The sequence below is a fragment of the Pristis pectinata genome, chromosome 20, assembly GCF_009764475.1.
Source record: "Pristis pectinata isolate sPriPec2 chromosome 20, sPriPec2.1.pri, whole genome shotgun sequence".
NCBI classification, from domain to species: Eukaryota; Metazoa; Chordata; class Chondrichthyes; order Rhinopristiformes; family Pristidae; genus Pristis; species Pristis pectinata.
This window is the reverse complement of record NC_067424.1, coordinates 22,603,829-22,628,414: the sequence shown is the minus strand read 5'-3', so window position 1 is coordinate 22,628,414 and position 24,586 is coordinate 22,603,829. Positions and strand designations below refer to the sequence as shown.

At 40.3% G+C, this 24,586-nt stretch overlaps 1 protein-coding gene across 1 annotated transcript in view; it reads right to left on the bottom strand.

Moving 5' to 3' along the window:
- The window catches only part of itpr3 (inositol 1,4,5-trisphosphate receptor, type 3), a 226,867-nt gene that overhangs the window by 12,304 nt on the left and 189,977 nt on the right, over positions 1-24,586 (bottom strand). Inside the window, exons 45-53 of the mRNA XM_052034535.1 lie at positions 23,123-23,224; positions 21,667-21,750; positions 18,725-18,826; positions 16,733-16,925; positions 14,922-15,047; positions 13,736-13,908; positions 8,156-8,320; positions 2,383-2,575; positions 1,130-1,231 (exon numbers count right to left, since the gene is read on the bottom strand). Of these exons, the coding sequence (XP_051890495.1) occupies positions 1,130-1,231; positions 2,383-2,575; positions 8,156-8,320; positions 13,736-13,908; positions 14,922-15,047; positions 16,733-16,925; positions 18,725-18,826; positions 21,667-21,750; positions 23,123-23,224 (1,240 nt within the window). The remainder of the gene's footprint in view (positions 1-1,129; positions 1,232-2,382; positions 2,576-8,155; positions 8,321-13,735; positions 13,909-14,921; positions 15,048-16,732; positions 16,926-18,724; positions 18,827-21,666; positions 21,751-23,122; positions 23,225-24,586) is intronic.

The following is a 24,586-nucleotide window of genomic DNA, read 5'->3' as shown; positions in this document are numbered from 1 at the left end:
TTAAGTAATTGCATACAAACTTTTCACAAAGATATCAGATGCAAGTGTTTTTTTAATAGCTCATCTTCAACAGAATTCACGATCAGTTTTGATGCTGATTTCTGATGCCTGTATATCTGTTTTGGTGTTCAATTGTGGTCGCACGAATGCATTGTAAAACTATGTCATAGCTATTGTGAACTTGTCATCTATTATTCACACAAGATATCAAGAGCAATACAGAAAAGGAATGCAATTAATTGCATCCAATTTTTCAGCCGGTTCCTCAATTTTTTGTTTAATTAGTTTTTTTAAAAATGTGCATGCTTACAGTCGCTTAGTACCTGAGAAGGATTTTGAAATTGTTGCCAGGAATCCTGTTTCCCTACTAATTTATGCTGTGTAGACAGCAAAATTTGAACTATGGGGTGTACATTCACTTGCCTTTTCCAGGTAATTAAATCAAAATTCTAAAGTGAAAAGATTAAATACATGTCTGATTTTTGTAAGTAAATATTTCTATGTTAAATATAATTTATCTTGAAAATTCTAATACATTCTTATCAATATGCACATTATATTGGGGACAGGCAGTGCAACCATTTGTTCAAATATTATTAAAACATTGCATTAGAGCTGCTTTGGATACATAAAATACACTACCATCTGTGGTAATGGGCCATTCCAAGAATGTTCTAAGCTTAATTCTGGTCATTTTGGTTAGCAACCCTGACACTTCTCAATTATCCTGAAAGCAGGACAGGAATATCCATAGATTTCTACATCTAATGACCATTGTTAAAGCATCAGTGGAAAAAGGTTCTCAAGTATAGATACTGTTGAAGGAAATACAAATGAATGGTATCAGGTAAGATCAGTTATGATCCGCCACACATTTGAAAATGAATATCTTGCCAGCCATGTACCAATTATAAAAAAACACTTGGTTGAGTTATGAGTAATACTGAAACTACTTAGGTCCTGTGAAACTTGGGGGTGATGGGTAGGAATTGGGGAAAAGGAGGAAGCAATATTTTCTTAAATTAATTCACTATACATCTTCTGTTGTGCTATGGTTGATAAGATCTGTAAGTTCAGGTGCAGGCTTTGACTCATTTGTTTTGTGTGGATTGAATTTGAAAATGCTGACCTTGTGTCATACTGTCCTGGATGCCTGCAGAACAATTAATATCATCAGCAGCACAAGAGTTAATGAAATCCTTCATTGCAAGTCCTTGGGCTTCAAAGGAACCTATTAACAAAAATAAAACATTTCACACATAATCTGTTTAAAGACGTTGCCTCATGCACCTCACTCTGCTTTGTTTCCCTATTCTCAACACTTAGTCCTGCCAGAAGATTCTTGTTATTGAATAACATTATCTAATTTTACGAGCCTTTTTCTGGAACATGTTATTTACTTTGTTAAAATCTCAGAATTGTACTTCACATCTCTCACACTTTAGTCCTTTAAAATAAGGAAGACTTGCTTTCATTTGACATATCACAACTTTGGGATGTCCCAAGGCACTTCACACCCAATTAAGTATTTTTGAAATGCAGTCACTCTGTCAGATACAAAATACAATGGCCAATGAGCAGAGTAAACTTCCACAAACAGCAATGTGAAAATGACCTAATCATCTGTTTTGGTGATTTAAATTTTAGTCAGCACACCAAGAATAACTCCCTTGATAATGCTTCAAAATAGCCCTCAAGGCTGCATTATCCCGCCTTGTGGGAGCAGGTGTGTCCTTGATTGAATATGGCACCTGAAAAGGTGGCTTCTCTGACAGTGCAGCCCTCACTTAACGCTGCAGTGCTTTGCCAAGACTTTTATGCTCAGATCACAGGGCTGAGACTTGAAATTGCAACTTCTGGTTCAGAAACAGAAGTGCTGTCACTAAGCCACGCCTGGCACCATTGACAAGAGTCTTAATAAATCAATGTCCAGGATTCAAGAAAAGATAGATTTAGGAGTTAAGCCTGTAACACCCCTTGCTCTCTGTGGTGAAAAAGAGCACATCATAATACTCAATTACTCTAATTTAAGCCAAATGAGGAAATCAATATACAAGGACTTATACTAATTAATTTGTCCAATTATCATCTTAATTTTACTTTTACTAAAGTACAGTTTTCCTAAATTACACAAGTATTAATGCAGCCCACTGCCCAAAACTCTGGTCAGTTTGCATGCAGATGAAAGATTGAGCAGATGATAGACATCCTAACCACAGTGTCTCTTCTCTGTATTGCCTGTCCACAACTTTCAGACTCACAAATATTGAAGAGGGAAACCCTCAACAAATGACTGTGACAATACAAAAGTTTCAGGTAGCATTCTCTTAGTAAAAATCAATTCCATTGCGCCAAAGTGGTTGAGTGCCATATTAGATTTACCTGAAGGCTTTGTGCTTGGTAACCTGTCAACTTCTAAAATGAAGTCATCCTTTAGGAAGAGGAAGCCCACAATTGAGAAGAGGTAGACAAGGATGAGAGCAAGCACAGCTGTCAAGAGGATGGAGCGTCCATTACGTGTAACACTTTTTATGACATTAAACAGAGTCTCTTCTCTGTAGATCAAGTCAAACAGCTGAAATATAGAAATAGATAAATGACAAGATTAGATTTGTCAATTTTTTTTTTACCATGTCTTTTCTACGCTATGATCTTGATAAAAGAATGGAATAGCTTGCTGTGGCAACTTTTCACAAGTAAATTCGGAATTATGTGTATTTGAATTTGGGCTTTATAACACTGAATCATAAACTGTTTCTGCCCTTGACTTTTAGATATTTGTAAATCAAAATCAAAATTTATTTAAATTTATGGCCATCTGGTGCAGTGTTCAACAAACACACGAATCCTACTTCGACATGAACCAAAACTTTTATGTGAATCAAAACTTAAATGTGAACTAAAATTTCTACATGACAAGGCAGTTTAAATAATGGACTGGTTTGTATAGCACATTCCTTCTCTCAGTAATGTGGATTTTAATCATGCTCAGACAGATGGCATGAAAGCCCTCTCTTGTTATTGGCTGCAGGAAACTCCAACTTGATATAAGGCTGAGAAATCATAACCCAATTCCTACGTGATCTGACATTCATAGTGTGATGGTACCCACAATTCAGGAAGAAGCATCACAAATTTGATAATAAAGGTAAAAGAAATAGCAACATTTACACAGGTGCATTCAAGGCACTTCATTGAGAGTTTGACTGCAGGATTTATTGAGGGTATTTATCTGGTGCTCATCTGCAAAATATCTGCAAAAAAAGATCTGGTAACTATTCTCTTCCAGTGTAAACCCATCACCAGAAGTTTATTTTTTCGATTGAGTCTTTAAAAAAACAGGAATAATTTAAAATCAATCCTGGAAAGTATAATGATCATTACAGTCAAATGGTCAAAAGGAATGGCGAGCTGGTGCTGTCCCTGATCCAGGGTTTCTTCAGGTTGACAGTGTGATCACAAGGTGGAAGATGAACTGCTCCTGAAATGTGTTAACCTTAACTGGTTTCATTCTAAATATTTCTTAAAAATAGCTGGATTAACGAATTATGACAGGATTCCTTTATAATTAAAAAATTTGAGTGTTTGCGTGGGCTTTTTTCCACAGAATCGGCCTGGGAGACATTGGAGCAGAGGGTTCTGACCAGGTATGAACTAAGTATTTAAAAAGCTTGTGTGTTTCATGTGTTTTCGTGGGCTTTTTTCTCTCTAGCACAATTTAGAAGGGCCAATAAAAAGGAGGTATCGTCAAGCAGAGCGGCCATTTTGGAGCGGCCATTGTCCGAGTGGACAGAGTCAGAGTGACTGGCTTTGGCACAACAGGCTTCAGTATCAAGAGGCGAAGGCCATCTGCAACAACACTGGTGAGTAGCAGGTAAGTAATGGTAAGGTTTACTGTTATTGTTATAACTTTTAAGTAGACTACAGCTCGGTAGGAAGAAACATAGTTTCAGATGGAATGCAAGGCAATGTGCTGCAGCTGCATGATGCAGGAGCTAGTGGACCCTGCTGGGGTGCACGGTGACCACATCTGCAGTAAGTGCTTGAGGCTGGAGGACGGCTCAGAATTGATGAGCTGGAGTCGCAGCTTCAAACACTGCGAAGCATCAGGGAGGGAGAGAGTTATGTAGATGCTGTGCATCAGGAGGCAGTCAGCCCACTTAGAGCAGGTACTTCTAGGGTCCAGGAGGAGAAAGTGAAAGGGAACAGGCAGACAGTGCAGAGGACCCTGGAGGCTGTTCCCCTCAAAAACGGTATTCCACTTTGGATGCTATTGAAGGGGATGACCCACAGGGATCAAGCAGCAGTAGCCAGGCCTCTGGCACTGGGACTAGCCTTGCTGCTCAGAGGGAAGGGAGGAGAAGAGGAGGGCAACAGTGATTAGGGGATCCGACAGTCAGAGGAACAGACAGGAGGTTCTGTGGACATGAGCGAGAATCCCGGATGGTATGTTGCCTCCCAGGTGCCAGGGTCCAGGATGTGTCTGATCGGGTCCACAGCATTCTTGAGCAGGAGGGAAAGCAGCCAGAAGTCGTGGTACATGTTGGTACCAACGACATAGGTAGGAAGGGGGATGAGGTCCTGAAAAGTGAGTTTAGGGAGCTAGGCAGAAGGCTGAAGAACAGGACCTCAAGGGTAGCAATCTCAGGATTGCTGCCAGTGCCATGTGATAGTGAAGGTAAGAATAGGAGGAGATGGCAGATGAATGTGTGGCTGAGGAGTTGGTGCAGGGGGCAGGGTTTTAGATTTTTGGATCATTGGGATCTCTTCTGGGGAAGGTGGGACCTATACAGATTGGATGGGTTACACCTGAACTCGAGGGGGACCAATATCCTTGCAGGCAGGTTTGCTGGTGTGGTTTGGGAGGGCTTAAACTAGTTTGCAAGGGGGATGGGAACCAGAGGGATGGGTCAGTGGAAGAAGTGCATGGAGTAAAGTCAGATCTAACATAGAGAGAGACTTTGAGGAAGGAGAAGCAGAGTATAGGGTATAAAAGTAGTAAGGTGGATGGGCTAAAGTGCATTTACTTAAATGCAAGAAGCATCAGAAATAAGGGTGATGAACCGAGAACTTGGATAAGTACATGGAACTATGATATTGTGGCTCTTGCAGAGACTTGGCTGTCACCAGGGCAGGGATGGATACTGAATATTCCCGGATTTTAGTGTTTTAAAAGGGACGGGGGAGAGGGGGGGCGTTACTGGTCAGGGACACTATTACAGCTGCAGTAAGGGTGGAAAATGTAGCAGGATCCTTTCTAGAGTCAGTATGGGTGGAAGTTAGGAACAAGAAAGGAGCAGTTATTCTACTGCGAGTATTCTATAGGCCCCCTGGTAGCAGCAAGGATACTGAGGAGTAGATTGGGAGTCAGATTTTGGAAAGGTGCAAATATAACAGGGCTGTTATCATGGGAGACTTCAACTTCCCAAATATTGATTGGCACCTGCTTAGGACCAAAGGTTTAGATGGAGCAGAGTTTGTTAAGTGTGTCCAGGATGGATTCCTGTCACAGTACGTTGACAGGCTGACGAGAGGGAATGCCATATTAGATCTAGTATTAGGTAATGAACCAGGTCAGGTGACAGATCTATCAGTGGGTGAGCATTTGGGGGACAGTGACCACTGCTCCATAACCTTTAGCATTGTCATGGACAGGGATAGGAGCAAAGAGGACAGGAAGATATTTAATTGGGGAAGGGCAAATTATGAGGCTATAAGGCTAGAACTTGCAAGTGTAAATTGGGATGACATTTTTGAAGGTAAATGTGCTATGGAGATGCGGTCGTTGTTCAGGGATCTCTTGCAGGATGCTAGGGATAAATTTGTCCCGGTGAGGCAGAGGAAGAATGAGAGGGTGAAGGAACCGTGGGTGACAAGAGAGGTGGAACATCTAGTTAGGAGGAAGAAGGCAGCATACAGAAGGCTTAAGTAGCAGGGATCAGATAGGGCTCTTGAGGATTATAGGGTAGCAAGGAAGGAACTTGAGCAAGAAGGGGATATGAAAAGGCCTTGGCGAGTAGGATTAAGGAAAACCCCAAGGCGTTTTTCACTTATGTGAAGAGCAGAAGGATGATAGGAGTAAAGGAAGGACCGATTAGAGACAAAGGTGGGAAGATGTGCCTGGAAGCTGTGGAAGTGGGTAAGGTCCTCAATGAATACCACTCTTCAGTATTCACCAAAGAGAGGGGATTTGATGACGCTGAGGACAGTGTTGGTAAGGTTAATGTTCTAGAGCATATTGATATCAAGAGAGAGGATGCGTTGGAGCTGTTAGAAAATATTCGGACAGATAAATCCCCGGGGCCTGACGGAATATTCCCCAGGCTACTCCATGAGGCGAGGGAGGAGATTGCTGAACCATTGGCTAGGATCTTTGAGTCCTCGTTGTCCATGGGAATGGCACTGGAGGATTGGAGGGTGGCAAATGTTGTCCCCTTATTCAAAAAAGGTAGTAGGGATAGTCCAGGGAATTATAGACCAGAGAGCCTTAAGTCTGTGGTGGGCAAGCTGTTGGAAAGGATTCTTAGAGATAGGATCTACGGGCATTTAGAGAATCATGGTCTGTTCAGGGACAGCCAGCATGGATTTGTGAAGGGCAGATCATGTCTCACAAGCCTGATAGGGTTCTTTGAGGAGGTGACCAGACAGATTGATGAGGGTAGTGCAGTAGATGTGGTCTACATGGATTTTAGTAAGGCATTTGACAAGGTTCCATATGGTAGGCTTCTTCAGAAGGTCAGAGGGCATGGGATCCAGGGAAGCTTGGCCATTTGGATTCAGAATTGGCTTGTCTGTAGAAAGCAGAGCGTTGTGGTAGAGGGAGTGCATTCAGAATGGAGGGCTGTGACTAGTGGTGTCCCACAAGGATCGGTTCTGGGACCTCTGCTTTTCGTGATTTTTATTAATGACTTGGATGAGGGGGTAGAAGGGTGGGTTGGCAAGTTTGCAGATGACACAAAGGTTGGTGATGTTGTGGATAGTGTGCAGGATTGTCGAAGATTGCAGAGGGACATTGATAGGATGCAGAGCTGGGCCGACAAGTGGCAGATGGAGAAGTGTGAGGTGGTACACTTTGGAAGGACAAACTCCAAGTCAGAGTAAAAAGTTAATGCCAGGATCCTGGGTAGTGTGGAGGAGCAGAGCAATATGGGTGTCCATATCCACAGATCCCTGAAAGCTGCCTCACAGGTGGATAGGGTGGTTAAGAAAGCTTATGGGATGTTAGCTTTCATAAGTCGTGGGATCGAGTTTAAGAGCCGCGAAGTAATGATGCAGCTCTACAGAACTCTGGTTAGACTACACTTGGAGTACTATGTCCAGTTCTGGACGCCTCATTATAGGAAGGATATGGAAGCGTTGGAAAGGGTGTAGAGGAGATTTACCAGGGTGCTGCCTGGTTTAGAGAATATGCATTATGAGGAGAGACTAAGGGAGCTAGGGCTTTACTCTTTGAAGAGAAGGAGGATGAGAGGAGACATGATAGAGGTGTACAAAATATTAAGAGGAATAGATAGAGTGGACAGCCAGCACCTCTTTCCCAGGGCACTAATGCTCAATACAAGAGGGCATGGCTTTAAAGTAATGGGTGGGAGGTTCAAGGGAGATATCAGAGGAAGGTTTTTTACCCAGAGAGTGGTTGGGGCATGGAATGCGCTGCCTGGGACAGTGGTGGAGGCAGGTACATTGGTCAACTTCAAGAGATTGCTAGATAAGCATATGGAGGAATTTAGAATAGAGGGATATGTGGGAGGAAGGGGTTAGATAGTCTTAAGTGAGGTTTAAAGGTCAGCACAACATTGTGGGCCAAAGGGCCTGTATTGTCCTGTACTGTTCTATGATTCTATGATAATTTACTTTTAGATGAGATACTTTAAATAAAATAATCAGCTGATAGGCAATGGTGAATGAAGCGCAGAATCAGTTTGCACATACTTATTAAATCTAGTTTCTGACTTCAATAAATACAACACTACATAAACACTACATCTTCTGCAGTGAAAATTGTGTTCTTTCTGCTTCTACTATTTAGAGATAACATATTATAAGCAGCAAATGAACCCATTCCAAAATGCAACAGGAGAGAGATAGAATGTTCTTTGATTATTCTGCTATAACATCTCTGGATAAAATAGTTATAAATAAAAATATCACATACCAGGATACTATAAAAAAATTCATGCACAAAAAGCCCCAGCACGCTTGTCACTATATATCCAACATGATAAAGGAACTCCATGTCCATGATCATAGCCTTGTATCCAATGATAAATTTCCCACCATTGCCCACAAAACTGACCAGATACACAATTTTGTTGATGAGCTGAATATAACAGAAAGGAAAGAAAATTAAATATTAGCATAATAATGCGCAACAAAAATATTTCAACGTTCATTGTGAATGGCAAAATAAGCTTGTGTGAACTTTCAAGAGTGTAATATTGTTCTGTTGATTGGTAGTAATTTACCTCTTCTGAACGTGATGCTGAATTACTGCAGGATAAAGTGGACTTGCCTCTGGATACTTGCTGTGTTACTTTACTGTTGCATATGACAGTGATGTACTGCTGAATTCATAGGTGACTTTCTATTGAATGTTATGGTAATTTACTAAATACAATCATGGTTACCTTTAAATGTATTGTCGGAATTAAAATATATTATGGTGATTTTCCCCCACCCATTCTCAACTCGTACTCCATCTCACCACTCTCACATCCACTGCCTACTGGAATGGATTTCCAAAAAGCCTTCATATTTACCTGAACAGCCTTCAATAAGGTTCCACATGGTGGAACCCAAGGTCAGTACATGCACAGATGGTGTAGAAGTAACATAATGCAGAGCCAACTGGCAACAAAACAGAAAACAAAAGAATGCTTTCAACAGAGTTACACTAAAACTCCTATAATGTGGCACCCTTGGGACTAGCAGATTTCCAAGTTATTGATGTTATTTTGATTAATACCCAAACCACCTTCATTTCACATTTTGTTTTACATGTCACACAGTAATTTTATAAATTTTCCTGTGAATCCGGTGAGTTTAAAGGGAGCAGGAAATAGACAAGCACTTCAAACCCTGGCTCTGGTTTGTACTCTGAAACCCATGCTCATATTCCAGACCAATGAGCAAGCCAGATGCCAGAACATCAGGATTTTCAAACAATTGGATGCCAGATTATCAGAGTCTCCACATAACTCCACATGTAAGTTAAATTGGGGGAATGTGCAGTGATTCAGTTTTCCGTGAACAATCTGGACTCGGGAATTGAAAGCACAACTCTAAATTATTTGGATTACAACTAGGGTAGGGTGATGGAATTAATATAGTAGAGGACTACAACAAAATATAGGGAGAGATTAATACATTGTGGAATGGGCATGTAAATAAAAAATTAACTTCAATATTGATAGGTTCAGTTTTATGCTTTTCCACAGGAAGAACACAGATCACACATTCCTTGGAATGAAGAGGACTACCCTATTTGGCCTCTCCAGTCTGCTCCACCATTCAATAAGATCATGGCTGATCCTTGACCACAACACCATTTCCTGCCCAAGAAAAGGATAACTCTAACATCTGGAAATCTATCAATCCTAGTTTTGAGTTCAGTCAATAACTGAGCCTCCGCAGCCCTCCAAGGTAGAGAATTCCAAATACTCTGTCCCAACTGGGTAAATATATTTTTTCCTCATCTTAGTCTTAAATGGTCTGCAATTTATTTTGAAATCATGACCTCTAATTCTAGACTTGTCAGCCAAGAGAAAGATCCTCTTTGTATATATCCTGTCAGGACCTCGAGGAATATTTCTATATTTCAATGAGGTAACGCCTCATTTGGCTAAATTTGAAATAGAGGCCTAGCGTACTCCATTTCTCCTCTTGTGACAGCCCTGCCATCCTAGGAACCAGTCAGGTGAATCTTTGCTGCACTTCATCTATAGCAAGTATATACCTTTCTTTAAGTAAGGAGATCAGAATACTGCAGGGATGACCTTACTAAGGTCCTATATAATTGTGGTAAAAGAAAATGTTAAGGCAAGGCAGATAATCATTCAAAGTAACAATGCAGATTAACAAAACGATAGAAAACGCAGCACAGGGATTCGAAGCAGATAAGTTGTTTGAATTTTTTTAGAATCTTATTTGGACTACATCTGAGTACTGTGAACAGTTCTAGTGCCATAATAAAGAGGATAATGTGACACAGGGGATGGTCCAAAACTGATTTACGAGAATGATTCCACAACTAAGAGTTGACATCTAAAGGAAAGAGTGTATAGGCTAGGCCTTATTTCTCCACAAAATAGAAACAGAATGGGTTATATTACAGAAGACCACTAGATAATGTAGATGTTTCCATGTGAGAACTACACAAGAGCAGGGAATTCAGGGGAAAAAAAAGTGATTAGACGATGGAGCTCACTACCACAGAGAATGGTTGGGGTTAGTAGCAGAGGCGCATTCAAGTGAAGGCTCTGTTAATACATTAAACAAGAAATAGACAGAATATGTCGATGGGGTTAAATTCTGAAGGGCAGAAGAGGGCTTTTGTGCAAGATAAGCACCAGAATCAATAAATCTGTTGTGCTGAATTCTCTGTTTCTCTATTGTAAATATTTTATTTAAGGTGCTGGACTAGAGTTTAGATTGGTTGATGGGTTCCCAGTGAATTGCAATATTTAAATGATGCCGTATAACACATGGACACAGTCATGAAGTGATTTGAAATCAAGGATCAGAATTTTTAAATTAAGTTGGTTTTTAACTGTTAACCATTGTAGGTCAATGAACTCAGGTTAATGGTGAGTTGGATGAAAGAAGCTGGGACATGGGCTGCAGAGTGTTGGTGGTCTCAAGTTTATTAAGGTGAATAAGAGGCCAGGCAGGAATACATCGGAATAGTCAAGTCGAGAGGTTAGAGAGGAAGTGATGAGAATTTCAGCAGCCTTGGTGATCGTGGAGATTTGTGATCCAAAACTCCGCTCAACGTGAAGTAAACACACTAGTTGAAAACTGTTTGGTTTAGTTTCAGGCAGTTGCCATGCTGAGGGAAGGAAACTGGAGCAACACACAAAATGCTGGAGGAACTCAGCAGGTCAGGCAGCATCTATGGGAGGAAATCAACAGTCAACATTGGGGTCAAGATCCTTCATCAGGACTGGAAAGGAAGAGGGTAGAAGCCAGAATAAGGTGGTTGGGGGAGGAGTACATGCAGGCAAGTGATAGGTGAGTTCAGGTGAGAGGGGGAAGGGGGAGATGTAAGAATCTGAGGGGATAGACAGAAGATGCAAAGGGCTGAGGGAGGAGGAATCCATTAAGGGAAGTGGGGAATAGATCAGCAGGTTATGAGGGCAGGGAAAAGGATGGGCAGGTCATGAGGGTGGGGGAAGGGGAAAGAGAAGGGGGAGCGGACCATAGGAATGAGGGAAGACAAAGGAGGGGTTAAAAAAAAGGGGCAAAAGAGGGGAGGGGTTACCAGAAGTTACAGAAATCGATGTTGAGGCTGTCAGGTTGGAGACTACCAAGGCGAAATATGAGGTGTTGTTCCTCCAACCTACATCTGGCCTTAACGTGGCAGTAGAGGCAGCCATGGATAGACATGTCGGTGTGGGAGTGGGATGTGGAATTGAAGAGGATGGCCACCGGGGGATCCTCGCTTTTGTGGTGGATGGAGCAAAGGTGCTCGATGAAGCGGTCACCCAATCTTCATTGGGTCTCACCGATGTAGAGGAGGCCACACCGGGAGCACCAAATGCAATAAGTGACAGCCTCGGATTCACAGGTGAAGTGCTGCCTCACTTGGAAGGACTGTCTAGGGCCCTGAATGATGGTGTGGGAGGAGGTGTAGGGGCAGGTGTAGCATTTAGTGTGGTTGCAGGGATAAGAGCCAGGAGGGTCATCCGTGGGGAGGGACAAGTGGACAAGGGAGTGGCAGAGAGAGGGGCCCCTACGGAAAGCAGAGAGAGGAGGAGGGGAAGATGTGCCTAGTGCTGAGATCCTGTGGGGTGGTAGGTGAGGAGAAGGGGAACCCTGTCCCTGTTATGTGGTACACCTGTCCCTACACGTTCTCCCTCACTGCTTCATCAAGCCCCTTTGCTCCAACCGCTGCAAAAGCAAGGATCTCCCGATGGCCATCCACTTCAATTCCACATCCCACTCCCATACTGACATGTCTATCCATGGCCTCCTCTACTGCCACGTTGAGGCCAGATGTAGGTTGGAAGAGGAACACCTCATATTTCGCCTTGGTAGTCTTCAACCTGACGGCCTCAACATTGATTTCTCTAACTTTTGGTAACCCCTCCCCTCTTCTCCCTCCTCCTTTGTTTTCCCTCATTCATGTGGTCCCCTCCCCCCTTCTCTTTCCCCTCCCCCCCATAATCTACCCATCCCTTTCCCTGCCCTCATGACCTGCCAATCTCCACCTCCTTCCCATCTTCCATGGTCTACTGCCCTTTCCTATTGGATTCCTCCTCCTTCAGCCCTGTGCCTTTTCTACCTATCACCTCAAGCTTCTTACATCTCCCCCTCCCCCACCCTCCTACCTTCCCCTCCCCCCCCTCACCTGGACTCACCTCTCACCTGCCCTCATGTACTCCTCCCCCTCCCCTGACCTAATTCTGGCTTCTGCCCTCTTCCTTTCCAGTCCTGATGAAGGGTCTTGACCCGAAACGTCGACTGTTTATTTCCCTCCACAGATGCTGCCTGACCTGCTGAGTTCCTCCAGCATTGTGTGTGTGTGTGTGTGTGTTGCTCCAGATTCCAGCATCTGCAGAAGCTCTTGTGAATCAGGAGCTCAAGAGGAAATTGTGTCTTTGGGGACCAGAAGCAATAACTGCAGTCTTTCCAGTGCTTAGTAAGAGGACATTTCTGCTCAGCACGTACTGGATGCTGACAAGCAGTTCAGCAATTTGGAAACAGTGGAGGTGACAAGACAGCTGATGTTGAGGTAAACTTGGGGAAGTAAATGTTTTGTTTTGATTAATACTGCCAACTGCAACATTTATCTGAGAAACAGGATGTGCGTTGGATAGATCCTTAGGTACATTGGAGGTAACAATGCAGGAGCAAGAAAAGACTATGGCAGGTGATTATATGGCTGACTGGATAGTTAAAAAAGGAACCATACGAGTTGATTGGGTGATGAGAGTGGTGTTGTATATGAATGGTGTGGTGACCTGGGATTGCAAAACTAACTCATCCGATTTATGTCTGGTTCTCTAATTTTCTGTATAATTAGACAGCACAAGCCTGAGACACATGCATATGTCTTGGAGTTACCTAATTTGTCCCTTGTTAGCTATTTAAAACTTTCACATGGCTGAATATCTGTACAATTATGTCCATATGTCAGCTAATTTACAAATAAATTAAACAGAGATTGTGCAATGATTATGGCATTTTGCCAATTTACTCCAGCAAAAACAAACTGAAATGTCGCATCTTTTGTCAACCGTGATTAAATACCAGCATCACTTTTAGATGTAATTTCTATGACTATCTATTTGTCTGCTAATTACCAAGTGAGGGCTCTTTGCATTAATTTTTTTATGATTCTCTGGATAACTATCCGGCTATTGTACCAAATAAAAACACTGAGCAACTGAAAAAAAAATAAAGAGCAGAAAAGATACATTTTACAGATACAGATTTTTTGGTCATAGGGACTAAATGGTAGAACTAGCGAGTGCATGTTTTACATAATTTTGCTGAATATCAGCTTCATACTTACGTTAAGTAATCCCAGTGTTATCAACGTGTGGCCTATTCCAATGTAATATATAGATCGAATTATCAGTGCTATTATTAATGGTCTGAGACCATATCTCTTGGTAAACAAAGAAACGACTGAGAAGCCTATCACACCCCAAAAGACAAGTGAGAGAAAGGATGAATCAAAGGCTCCTATAAAGGAAAGAAAAACGATAATGGATTAGTGCTATGATTCTAGCCCTGACAGATTTTGTTCACGAGTAACAATGCATTCAGTAAGTTTGTTATGAATCATTGTAATATGCCTTCAGACAAAGCCTGATGCCTGTAAGAAGCTGGCATTACAATCTCTGCATCAATCAACTATACCTTGCATGATGGAAGTTCCAAATCAAATGTGGTTATCAAAGCTAAAGAACCACTTCTCTGAGACCAAAATAATTTGAGTGATATTAGTTAATCATGATATCTTGTGGTCTGTACTTGTTACTTCTCCACCTTTATGGTGCACTGGATAAGAGTCATGTATCTTCACCTCAGCATCTCAATATAAATCTCTGAGTTAGTTATTTCCAACAATTGTTGAGTAATTAGTTCTTATAGTTTTTACTCAACATGGTTTCCCATTGTTTCACTGTCATTAGCACAATTTCAGCTTTACCAAGGAGTACAATAGCAGAAAAACATTAGAGTTAATAAAGGGAAAAAATAACAATACAGTGGCACAGCCAGTGGAGCTGCTGCCTCACAGTGCCAGATGCCCAGGTTCGATCCTGAGCTTGGCTGCTGTCTGTGTGGAGCTTGCACATTCTCCCTGTGATTATATAGGTTTCCACCCACATCCTAAAGACAGGAAGGTTGGCAAGTTAGTTAGCCACTGTAAATTGCCCCTTGTGAGTAGATAGAATATAGGGCTAGTTGATGATAATGTGGGGAGAATAAAAATAACATGGGATTAATGCAGGATTTGTGTAAATGGGTGGCTGATGGTCGGTGCAGACTCAATGAACCGAACGGCCTGTTTCCATGTTGTATCTCTCCATGACTCTATGATAATTTAATCTTCTGATCTGAATGACAAAATATTTGAACTTTGTCTTTTAAAGTTCAATTCAGATTAGGTCCTTAAATGTTAGACTACATATTCACAGAATCATTCATTCAGATGAACATTTTCAGCATCAAATAATCCATGGAGTGCCTACCCATTGAAGTTGCTTCTCCATATGGATAGAAAAAGGCAATGACAAGATTGATAAACACAGCAAGGTTGAAGGAGATGCTGCCCCATAGAGTCATTCTCCTGGAGAACCAGTACAGCAGGGGCATACCTGAGAAGAAAAGACAATCATTATAAAAACATGAAAAATAAGATCAGGAGCATTCTAAATGGCCCTTCAAATTTAACCAATCAATAAAATCATGGTTCTCCAACTGAAGATCACTTTCCTGCCTGATCCCTCAATTACCTTAGTGCTCAAAAATCTATCAAGTTTTAGCTTTCAATGTATTCAACAACCAGGTGTCCATACCATGGCATGGTAGTGTAGCGGTTAGCGTAACGCTATTGCAGCATCAGCAACTCGGGTTGAATTCCCGCCGCTGTCTGTAAGGAGTTTGTACATTCTCCCCGTGACTGTGTGGGTTTCCTCCAGGTGCTCCGGTTTCCTCCCACATTCCAAAGACATACAGGTTGGGAGCTATGTTGGCACCGGAAAAGTTGCGACACTTGCGGGCTGCCCCCAGCACATTCTCACAAATGCAAAGAGATGCATTTCACTGTATGTTTTGATGTACATGTGACTAATAAATAAATATCTTATATCTTCTGCAATGGAGAAGTCCAAAGATTCATAACTATTTGAGTAAGGAAATTTCTCCTCATCTCAGTCCTAAATGGCCAGCTCCTTATCTTCTGCTCCACTCAACCTTTACCCAGTTGGCACCTCTCAAAACCTTAAATATTTCAAGTAGATCTCCTCTCATTTTGAAGACTGAAAACAATAAATAAATCTTAGTGGAAGTAATTCCGTCTAATCTGTAACTGTAAAAAGATTTACTGCTTCTTGTACTATATTTACTTCTTCTGCAGCCTTCTAATTCCTAAATCCCTTGAGTACATCCCTTTAAATGTACCAGTGCTCTTTGGCTCAATCAATCATTTTCAGTTTGAGGTGCAGAGTCACCAATGTTGATTAAATAACAAACTATCCAGTGAAATGATTCTGAAAGAAATTACGATCAAGTCACGATTCCTTAAGATAAAGTTGTATTTCAACAAAATAGTTCTATTATTTCAGTGACACTCAAGAAATTTGCCCTCAGTTGCATGCAATGTATTAGTGTAGGTGCACTGCGCTCTAATTCTGATATTCAGTTCAATTGTCTTCAGTGGAGCTAAATTCCACACATGGAGAGCAATGCCCTTGTAAGTATATTTTGTGTTTAGTGCTTGCAACCTCGGGCAAGTTTCCACCTTTCTTTATACTATTTTGCAGAAAGACATTCCACATTAATTTCTTATCACCGCTACCCTTTTGAGTTTAAATTTCTTTGAGCAGTATCTTTAACACAGCCTGATAAATGAGTTCACTGAAATATCTGGCCAATCTTAAATATTTTAATGAATGTGTTAAAATATGCAAGTAGGAACGACCATGTAAATTGATACAATAAAGATATTAGACCCATGTGTGAGATAGTTTTTACTGAATCCCAAAGTCATAACTTAAGTCATTTTCTTCATATTTAGAACTCTTTCACTGCTGCCCTTTCAAATCAACTGCAAAAGGATAATCCTTTTGCTTTTTTTTTTGCACGCACTGTAGACCAGTCTAGTATTTCCACATAGTATTACATCAGATTTGCAGCAAACAGGCCTATCAGTCCAACAGGTTCATGCTGACATCTATACACGACTCAAATTTTTTGCCATCCTTTCTCATCTGAATCTATCCACTTAACAAAGTTTCTAATATGAATGCTAAATAGCTATGGCTTTGAAACATGGCCGTACTTCTGAGTTTCTTCTGCCAAATCATTTCATTGTATAAAAAGTTGGTCTTTTCAAAGAAGTCGCTGACTTTGCTGCCTTGCTCATCCTGTTCAGTGGTGTTGATGACTCTCTGCTTTGACTCAACAGTTAAATATTTGCAAATGCTTGGCATGGGGAATACAATCTGCTCCATATTGCGGTCACTCCGAATAATCTGGCAATGACAAACACAGTTGGAAAAAGCAGTTAAAGCAGACTGACACCACATAGTCTTACCAGCTTTAATACTTTGAGTGTGCATAAACATTATCTACTGCTGATAAACACAATCTCAAACATGTCTTTTGCAGTCCAAATAATTAAATGGGACTAGACTTATTCATTGGATGTACTTTGATTCAGTTATGGTGACCACCAAGGAGCCTTAGTCTTTAACTTTAAATTGTGAATCATTTGCAGGTCTCACAGTGATGAATACCACCATCTTACCACATTTGTTCCTGGTCTGCTGCTTTGTGTTGCATGATTCTAGCCACTCCAAGCATTCAGCTTAGTTCTTCTGAAGAACCTCACAGAAGACTACACAACATACAATTTTGGTGTGATTACTCATCAGGTAACACATAACCAGAATGAGCAAAAACATATAATGTTTTCAGATGGATGTTGTGGTGGGGAACTTAGGTTTCATATCATTTCATATTTTAATTTTCTAAAAGCTCTCTCCACTGAGACACAAATAATTGACTTGTTTTAATGGAATCCTCTAGGAGGTGTCCAAGAGCCATGCAGATTTATCACAATAACTATAATCAATTATCCCATTGGCCAAGCAAACATCATTAACGAATGATGCAAACTTGCACTCCAAGACGTTGAGATGGGCAAAACACAAAAGAGACATTTTTTTTATGATGTTCAGTAACATTTCATAACTCGTTTATCTTGTCTTCAATTAATTGGATTAACATCCCAATATGTTTCAGATTGGGGTAGATCTACTTGAATGGACTAGAAGATCAAGAACTGTCTGCTCCATAATAGATTTCTTTTAAACATGAGTGGAAATTGAGAGATATGAGGAATTTAAAACTATTTCATTGTACATATTTTTATTAGAATGAGCTAACAAATATTTTATAATGAACATCATTCATTTTTGATACCAAAGCGATAAGGCAAACTAAGGAGCACAATACAACAGCTCCATGCTATAACTACTGCTGCCTTTGATATGATGTTGCTTAGTCACCTTAACTGTGGACAACCATACAAGACATACAATTGTAAAGTGGTCTTCTGCTATAATATGCCCTTGTTATTGCTTCTACCACTGTAATAAGACTATGGTCTAGAAATTTGACTGCTAGCATGACATGAATGAATTTATTAGGAAAAGGAAACACTAGCTCAAATCAGGGACTCGCCACTTAGTCTGCAATATTCCATCTCCTTCGTGTGTAACATGCTGACAGACCAAGTTTTCCAGTTACATACGAAGGCACACAAAGGCTTAGGATGCACACTGGGATGCCACTTCCACAAATTTCACAGAATCAGGCCTTTCCCACAAACGGGAAGCCTGCTTTGGCAAAACTTAAACAGGACAAAACTGAACAGGGCTCAGCCCCTCGAGGCCAGATCTGGCAGCCACTTTTAGATAAGTTTATTCAAGTAGAAAAGCTAGCCCTAGTAGCAACTCTCCCTTCGCTTCCATGCATAACCCACTGAATGCGATCCTGACCCCCTCACTGACCAAAACCTTGACTACCAGTCCCATCCAATTGCAGCCCCAACACCCTCCTCAGCAGCAAATCCCATCCTCCCCTTTCCTCCATGATGGCAGAGGGAGAAGTGGAAAGACCCTTTGAGTTCACAATGGAAGCTGTGGACAAATTCTGAGGCCTGTTGGTCGGGATCTTATAACTGTAATAAAGATGATTTTTGGGCTCAGTTTATGCTGCTCAGGTGGACATGGCACATTACCCAGCCTTAAAATTGTTAAGATCTTACCTCTATTTGTGCTGTGTGTTTTGAATAGTATGTCAAAGGATCTTCCTGTTCTTGGGGCGGCTGATGACCTGTTTTCAGCATTTGCATATTATTGAGCATAAGCTGGAAAATGTTGGAAAATCCATTAAATCACGAAACACCAGATTTTTTGTTGCTGTTTATTCAATAACCTGATGAAAATCTGAGAATTTTAAGCTATCATTTAGTGCACATGTTGCTTCACATTACCTTAATTTTAATTCCTGCATCAGAACTTATACAAAATCTAGTTGTGTATACCATCACAGTAAATTATGCAACTTAAAGTCAAATTAAATTAAGCTGATCATTCAAATTTTTTTAAAATCAAGATCCTAGTTTGTGAAGTTGATTTACATCTGATTGGCCAACAGCATTTAATAACAAAAAATGTACACAACTTTAACATACAAAAACATTCTAAGGCAACAACTGGAAACACTTACTACAAAGTATGGAGCTATATTTATATCAATATTGCCTTAAAGAAGTAATAAGAAATGATTCTTTATTTCAGAATTATACTATTACATGAGAATTTCTGTTTGAGTTTAATGTCAATGTATTTTTAATAAATTTACTGTACAGGAGCCTAGAAATTCCACAGATTTTTAGCACATTCCAAGGTAATTTTGATAAAGAAAGATCATCTTTTTAGCTATCCTTCCAGTGACAGCGTTAAGGAACAACTTGGAAGATTCTCTTTGGTAAGGTACTTACTGTGCAATGTTAAAGTCTTCTGAGTCAAAAGGGGAGGTGTAGTGAGGAGGGGGTGCAAAACTGGTGCCACACATAAAATGAGGAAAAGACTTTGACAGTCAGCCGAATCACATCTCTACACGGAGCTGGAGCTGTCAATATCTCAGATACTTAGAGACTTCAAAAATTTTTTTAAGCAATTTAAAGACATTGTTTTAAAGTTTTACGCTATCTGAAAGCATTGTTAATTTCTAGTCTACCTGAAACTCTAGCAGCTGTTCCCTTCCAACAGCAGAGCATACTTTGTGCATAGCAGAGATTTCTCCTGTGTTCATTGTACTAAAAGTAAGGAATTTAGTTTAAACTCCCACTCCCTTAATGAACATCTGGAGGTGTCCAGAGCTGGGGGTAGATTGCAGCACCATGACCAATTGCCAGTCTTCTTTTATATAAGCATAAGATGTTCATTTCTGCATATGTGGTCACAAGAACTTTTCACTTCAAGTTTTATATTGAAGCCTCAATATCAAAGCCTTTTATCGTTATGAATAGTCAACAATAGAATTTATATTTCTATCATAAAACTTTTTGCAGAGAAGCACCTGACACTGCAAAGAAAGACCTATATTTTAAATAAGACACACCTGATGAAGTTCATTGACTGTTTCTCTTCCCTGATGCTGTCCTTTTTCAATCTTTTTATTGAATTTCAAATTAATTCAAAATAATATACATAACATTAATGATGATACATATGGTGCAAAGAGATCGGGATAACAATAATAACGGTTAATATATATACTCACAAGGAGTAAAATATATAATCTGGACCTCCCACTCTCTTGCTAAGTGAGCATGATACAAAAAAAATTGAAAAGAAATTTAATTATATGAAAAGAGAACCTGCAAATCAAAAAAAAATAAACAAAAACAAACCAAGAAGTTCAAAATAAAAACTGGACTGATATTTCTTCGGTTCAAACAAAACATTATTATGTCATTAGTTCCGCTCCTCTATATTCAAAGGTTATTCAAAGGGATTCGAGAAAGGTCTCCCTGATGCTGTCTAAGTTGCTGAGTATTCCCAGCTTTTTCTGTTTTTGCTTCAGTTTTCCAGCATCTACTTTTTTTTTTGTTTCACTTTGATGATAAAGGACAGCACAATAATTTGAGTTATACCCATGTTTTTACCCATCTGGGGAATTTGAGCTCATGTTCAAGAGGTGCAGTGCTGGTAGCCAGAGGCACCGTATTTCAGATGACGCATCTGAAATTCAAGCGCCCTCCATCCCACTGTTTGGTTTTAGCCAACCTTCGATTCTCTGGCAGCAACTTCTTGGCAGCGCATCCATTTATTTCTCATTATGTTTCTGTAAAATGCCTTGGGATGTTTTTCAATGAATATTAAAGGCACTATAAAAATAAGAGTTGTTGCTTTGAGTTTAAGCTAAGATAATAAACATCTGGCTGAGCAATAAAGATTTCTGTTACTGATTATACAGGGGCCAGCATTCATCACCCAATGAAAAAATGGCAGAGTCAAAAACAAAACTGCAGATGCTGGAATTCTAAAATAAAAACAGAAAATACTGGAAATAATCAGTCGTCATGCTGCATCTTGGGAAGAGAAACAGAGTTAATGTTGCAGGTCAAAGACCCTTCGTCAGAACTTGACCTGAAATGTCCACTCTGTTTCTCTTCCCACAGATGCAGCCTGACCTGCCGAGTATTTCCAGCATTTTCTACCTTGAAACATGGGAGAATCCCTGCTTTCTTCTGTAACTAAAAACTCGCTTTTAACAGAATTCAAAGCACAATATTGACTGACACATCATACATCCGGTTGTGAGCTTAAGGCAATCAGAAGTGATTCCTGCACACTCCTGACTTGAGCCTTGTAGATGGTGGAAAGGCTTTGGCACATTAGGAAGTTAAGCACTTGCCACAGAATACCCAAGCTTTGAACCTGCTTTCATAGCTATAGTTCTCTTGTGGCTAGTCCAGTTAAGTTGATGGATCAAAAGTGATTCCATAGGGTATATGGTGATAATAATGGGAGGTGGCTAGATTCTTCCTTGGAGAGGGACTTTGCTTTGGTACTTGGGTGTGTTCATTGCTCTTTGCCACTTCTCACCATGATGCTGATTAACATTGATTCTGATGTAAATACTTGGACTCCAAGAATTTTGTGTAACCAATCCTGTCCATTAAACTCACTGACTCACCAGTGAAATACCTTCTTCCACATCCTCTTGTACTCGCTTGATTGGCTTCAATAACTGCTGCAGCTGTTTGTTGTGGCGTGACAGCTGGAAGACAAAATAGACCAGAAAATCTTTGATCTCACTCATGGCATCCAATGTTGATTCCAAAGAGAACTGGAAGAATATGCCAGTGCAAAACACAAGTGTGATAGAGGGGAACAATGATGTGGTCACGGGAAACAGTTATGAAAGGGAAACTGATGAACCGAAGCTTACTACCCAACAATATTAATTTGAGAACAATAGGTTTCAGGTGCACCATAAATATTTCAGGTTCTGCAGCCTGAATGCAGTAACATGTTTCATTTTATAAGGAAAGATTTTTCTTCCATCCATCCTACCAAAATTTTGAAATCTTCTAGTGACTAATATTAATTTTTCTAAAATATTATCACCACAGCAAATAATTCAGCCACTTGAATAAACAAACATACAGTAAATCTCCAATAATCTGCAAACTAACTATTTGGAAATCCCAATGGTTCAGTATCGGGCTCACCAGGGGATGTTTGCTGCACTCCCTGCCCACTCACCAGAACCCCTTTTCCTGCACCCCCTTTAAACTTACCTGATTCACTGGGGGAACAAAAATATTCTATTGTGTAACATCTAAAAATAAAAGTGAATTAAATGTGTTTTGGGATATCAATGGATATAACACTAAGTAGTCAGAAAATCTGGGCACCAAAGTCCCAAGTGTGCCAGATTATTGGAGTTTTATTGCATTCATTCAATTAAAAAAGCAAGCATAACCCTCGTTTAGCTAACAGCACTTGGACAACATAGTTAGTACGTGTGGGTTCAAGCCCCACTCCAGAGACTTGAGCTCTAAAGGCTGACAGTACAGAGGGAATGTTGCACTATCAGTAAAACATCTTTGGATAAGATGTTAAATCAAGGCTTCCTGCTCTTCCAGCTGGAGATTAAGGTAACCCACGACACTATTTTGAATAACTGCAATGAAGTTATTCTTTGTGGCCTGGCCAATATTTCCCTTTCAACTGATGTCAAATACACAGAAAAGTTGGATGTTATCATGATGTTGTTTATGAGATTCACTGCACTACTTTGGTGCTGCCCTTCCTTCATTACAAGGATGACTTTTCTTCAGAAATGCTTCAATGTCCATAAAATATTATGGGATGGTTTGAGGCTCTGAAGGACACTACAAAAATGCAGTCAGAGAATATATGTTGTTTCTGGAATTTTCCCAGCTAGCTCACTGAATAGTCAGATCTTCCATTTGGATATTGCTGATCATCAGCTGATATATCTCCTCTCACAGATCTCTGAGGCAGATCCCTGTGAGGATGACAATGCCCTGACATTCTTTACTGAGCTGCAGAAGAAGGCCACAGAAGTGAACAGAAGAATGTGAAGAAGACGATATTAAAAAATAAAACTCAATCAGCATTACCTGCAAAGCTAAGATATAAATATTGTGTCCCACGTTTCTTGGGGAAACCTCTGAATTCTCACATTCTTCTTCTTGGTTGTAGGCCTTCTTTATAACATCAACCTTAAAGAGGCATAATTCAAGAGTAATTGAATACCAAGGGCTGAAGTATGCTTCTCATCTCATCAGAACGTGTTTTAAATATTTTCCTTTGTTATAAGAATGATAAATCAAGGGACAATGTGTAGCAATGGATTTAGTCCTAATTGCTGCAACTTTTCTGATAAAACCAGCCATAGTTCTCTGTTAGCTGACCCCCATGAGAAGGATCCTCATAAGAAGTTTACCTTTAGCTTGTCCTGCTGCTGAAACATATTATGAGTAAAAGGACTGCTTTTGCTGGGCTAACTTTAATACATACTATACAACTTACATGAGCTTTTATCAGGCAAAATATAAAAAAAGACATGTTTTAGTATTTATGAGGGGCTTTTCTTGTTAAAATATGTGCTGCATTAGAAATTCTATCCTGAGTCAGAATGCAGTGATTTAAGCATATGATTCATCTATATATACAGTGCAGAGCTCTATCTTTTGTTTAAGAAATTAAACTCCACTCCACTCCACCTGCCTTTTAAAGGTGGATGCTGAAGTTATCTGGCACTATGTGGAAAAATAATTGTTCAGGCTCTTGAACAACATTCCTCTCACTCCAGGCCCACAATAAATCTCATTTAATGCAGCACTATTACATCTGATATTGACTGTTGTGTTTGCTAATATAAGTTACTGCACTTCAGTTTGTGACTGGGTATAAGTGATTTAGATTGTCCTGAGATCATAAAGGTTATACAAGTAAAAGTTTGTTCTTCAGCACTACTGTAGTTTGAATAAAGATTATTTCAACTATTTTCCAATGTACATTAGGTACAGTTGCTCAATTAGATTTGTGTGGCATAACATACAGTCCACAACTGGCCTGCAAGATGGATCCAATGGCTCACTTGTCCTCACCACCCCACAGCCCTGCATGGTACATTTCTATCCTGCCTTGCACCCACCCATGCTCACCATCCCATCTGTTCTAGCTGCTTCACATAGTTTACTCTTGTCCCACAAGGTTTCTTGCTGGCCTACACTCCCAAGGTCCTAGTGCTCATGGTTTTACCTTTCCAGTATTGTTTGGTTTAAGAGTTGGTTTCCATTTGAATATCCCATTGGAGGGACTGTCCAGTATGCCGTCACTGTGGTCCAGAACACAGCAGCCTCTGGTCTCATCAGAAATTAAATTACTGCACCCCAGTAAGAGGAATGTTGTTCAAGAGACTGAACAATTCTTTTTCCACATGGTGCCAGACAACTTTAGCATCAAATAAAAGCTTTTCCCCTCACTAACCAGTGGGAAGTTCACATGTTTTTGAAAACAACATGGGAGGCATTGATGTCATTGGCAAAGTAGGAAGCTGCACCAGAGATGGGGCAAAT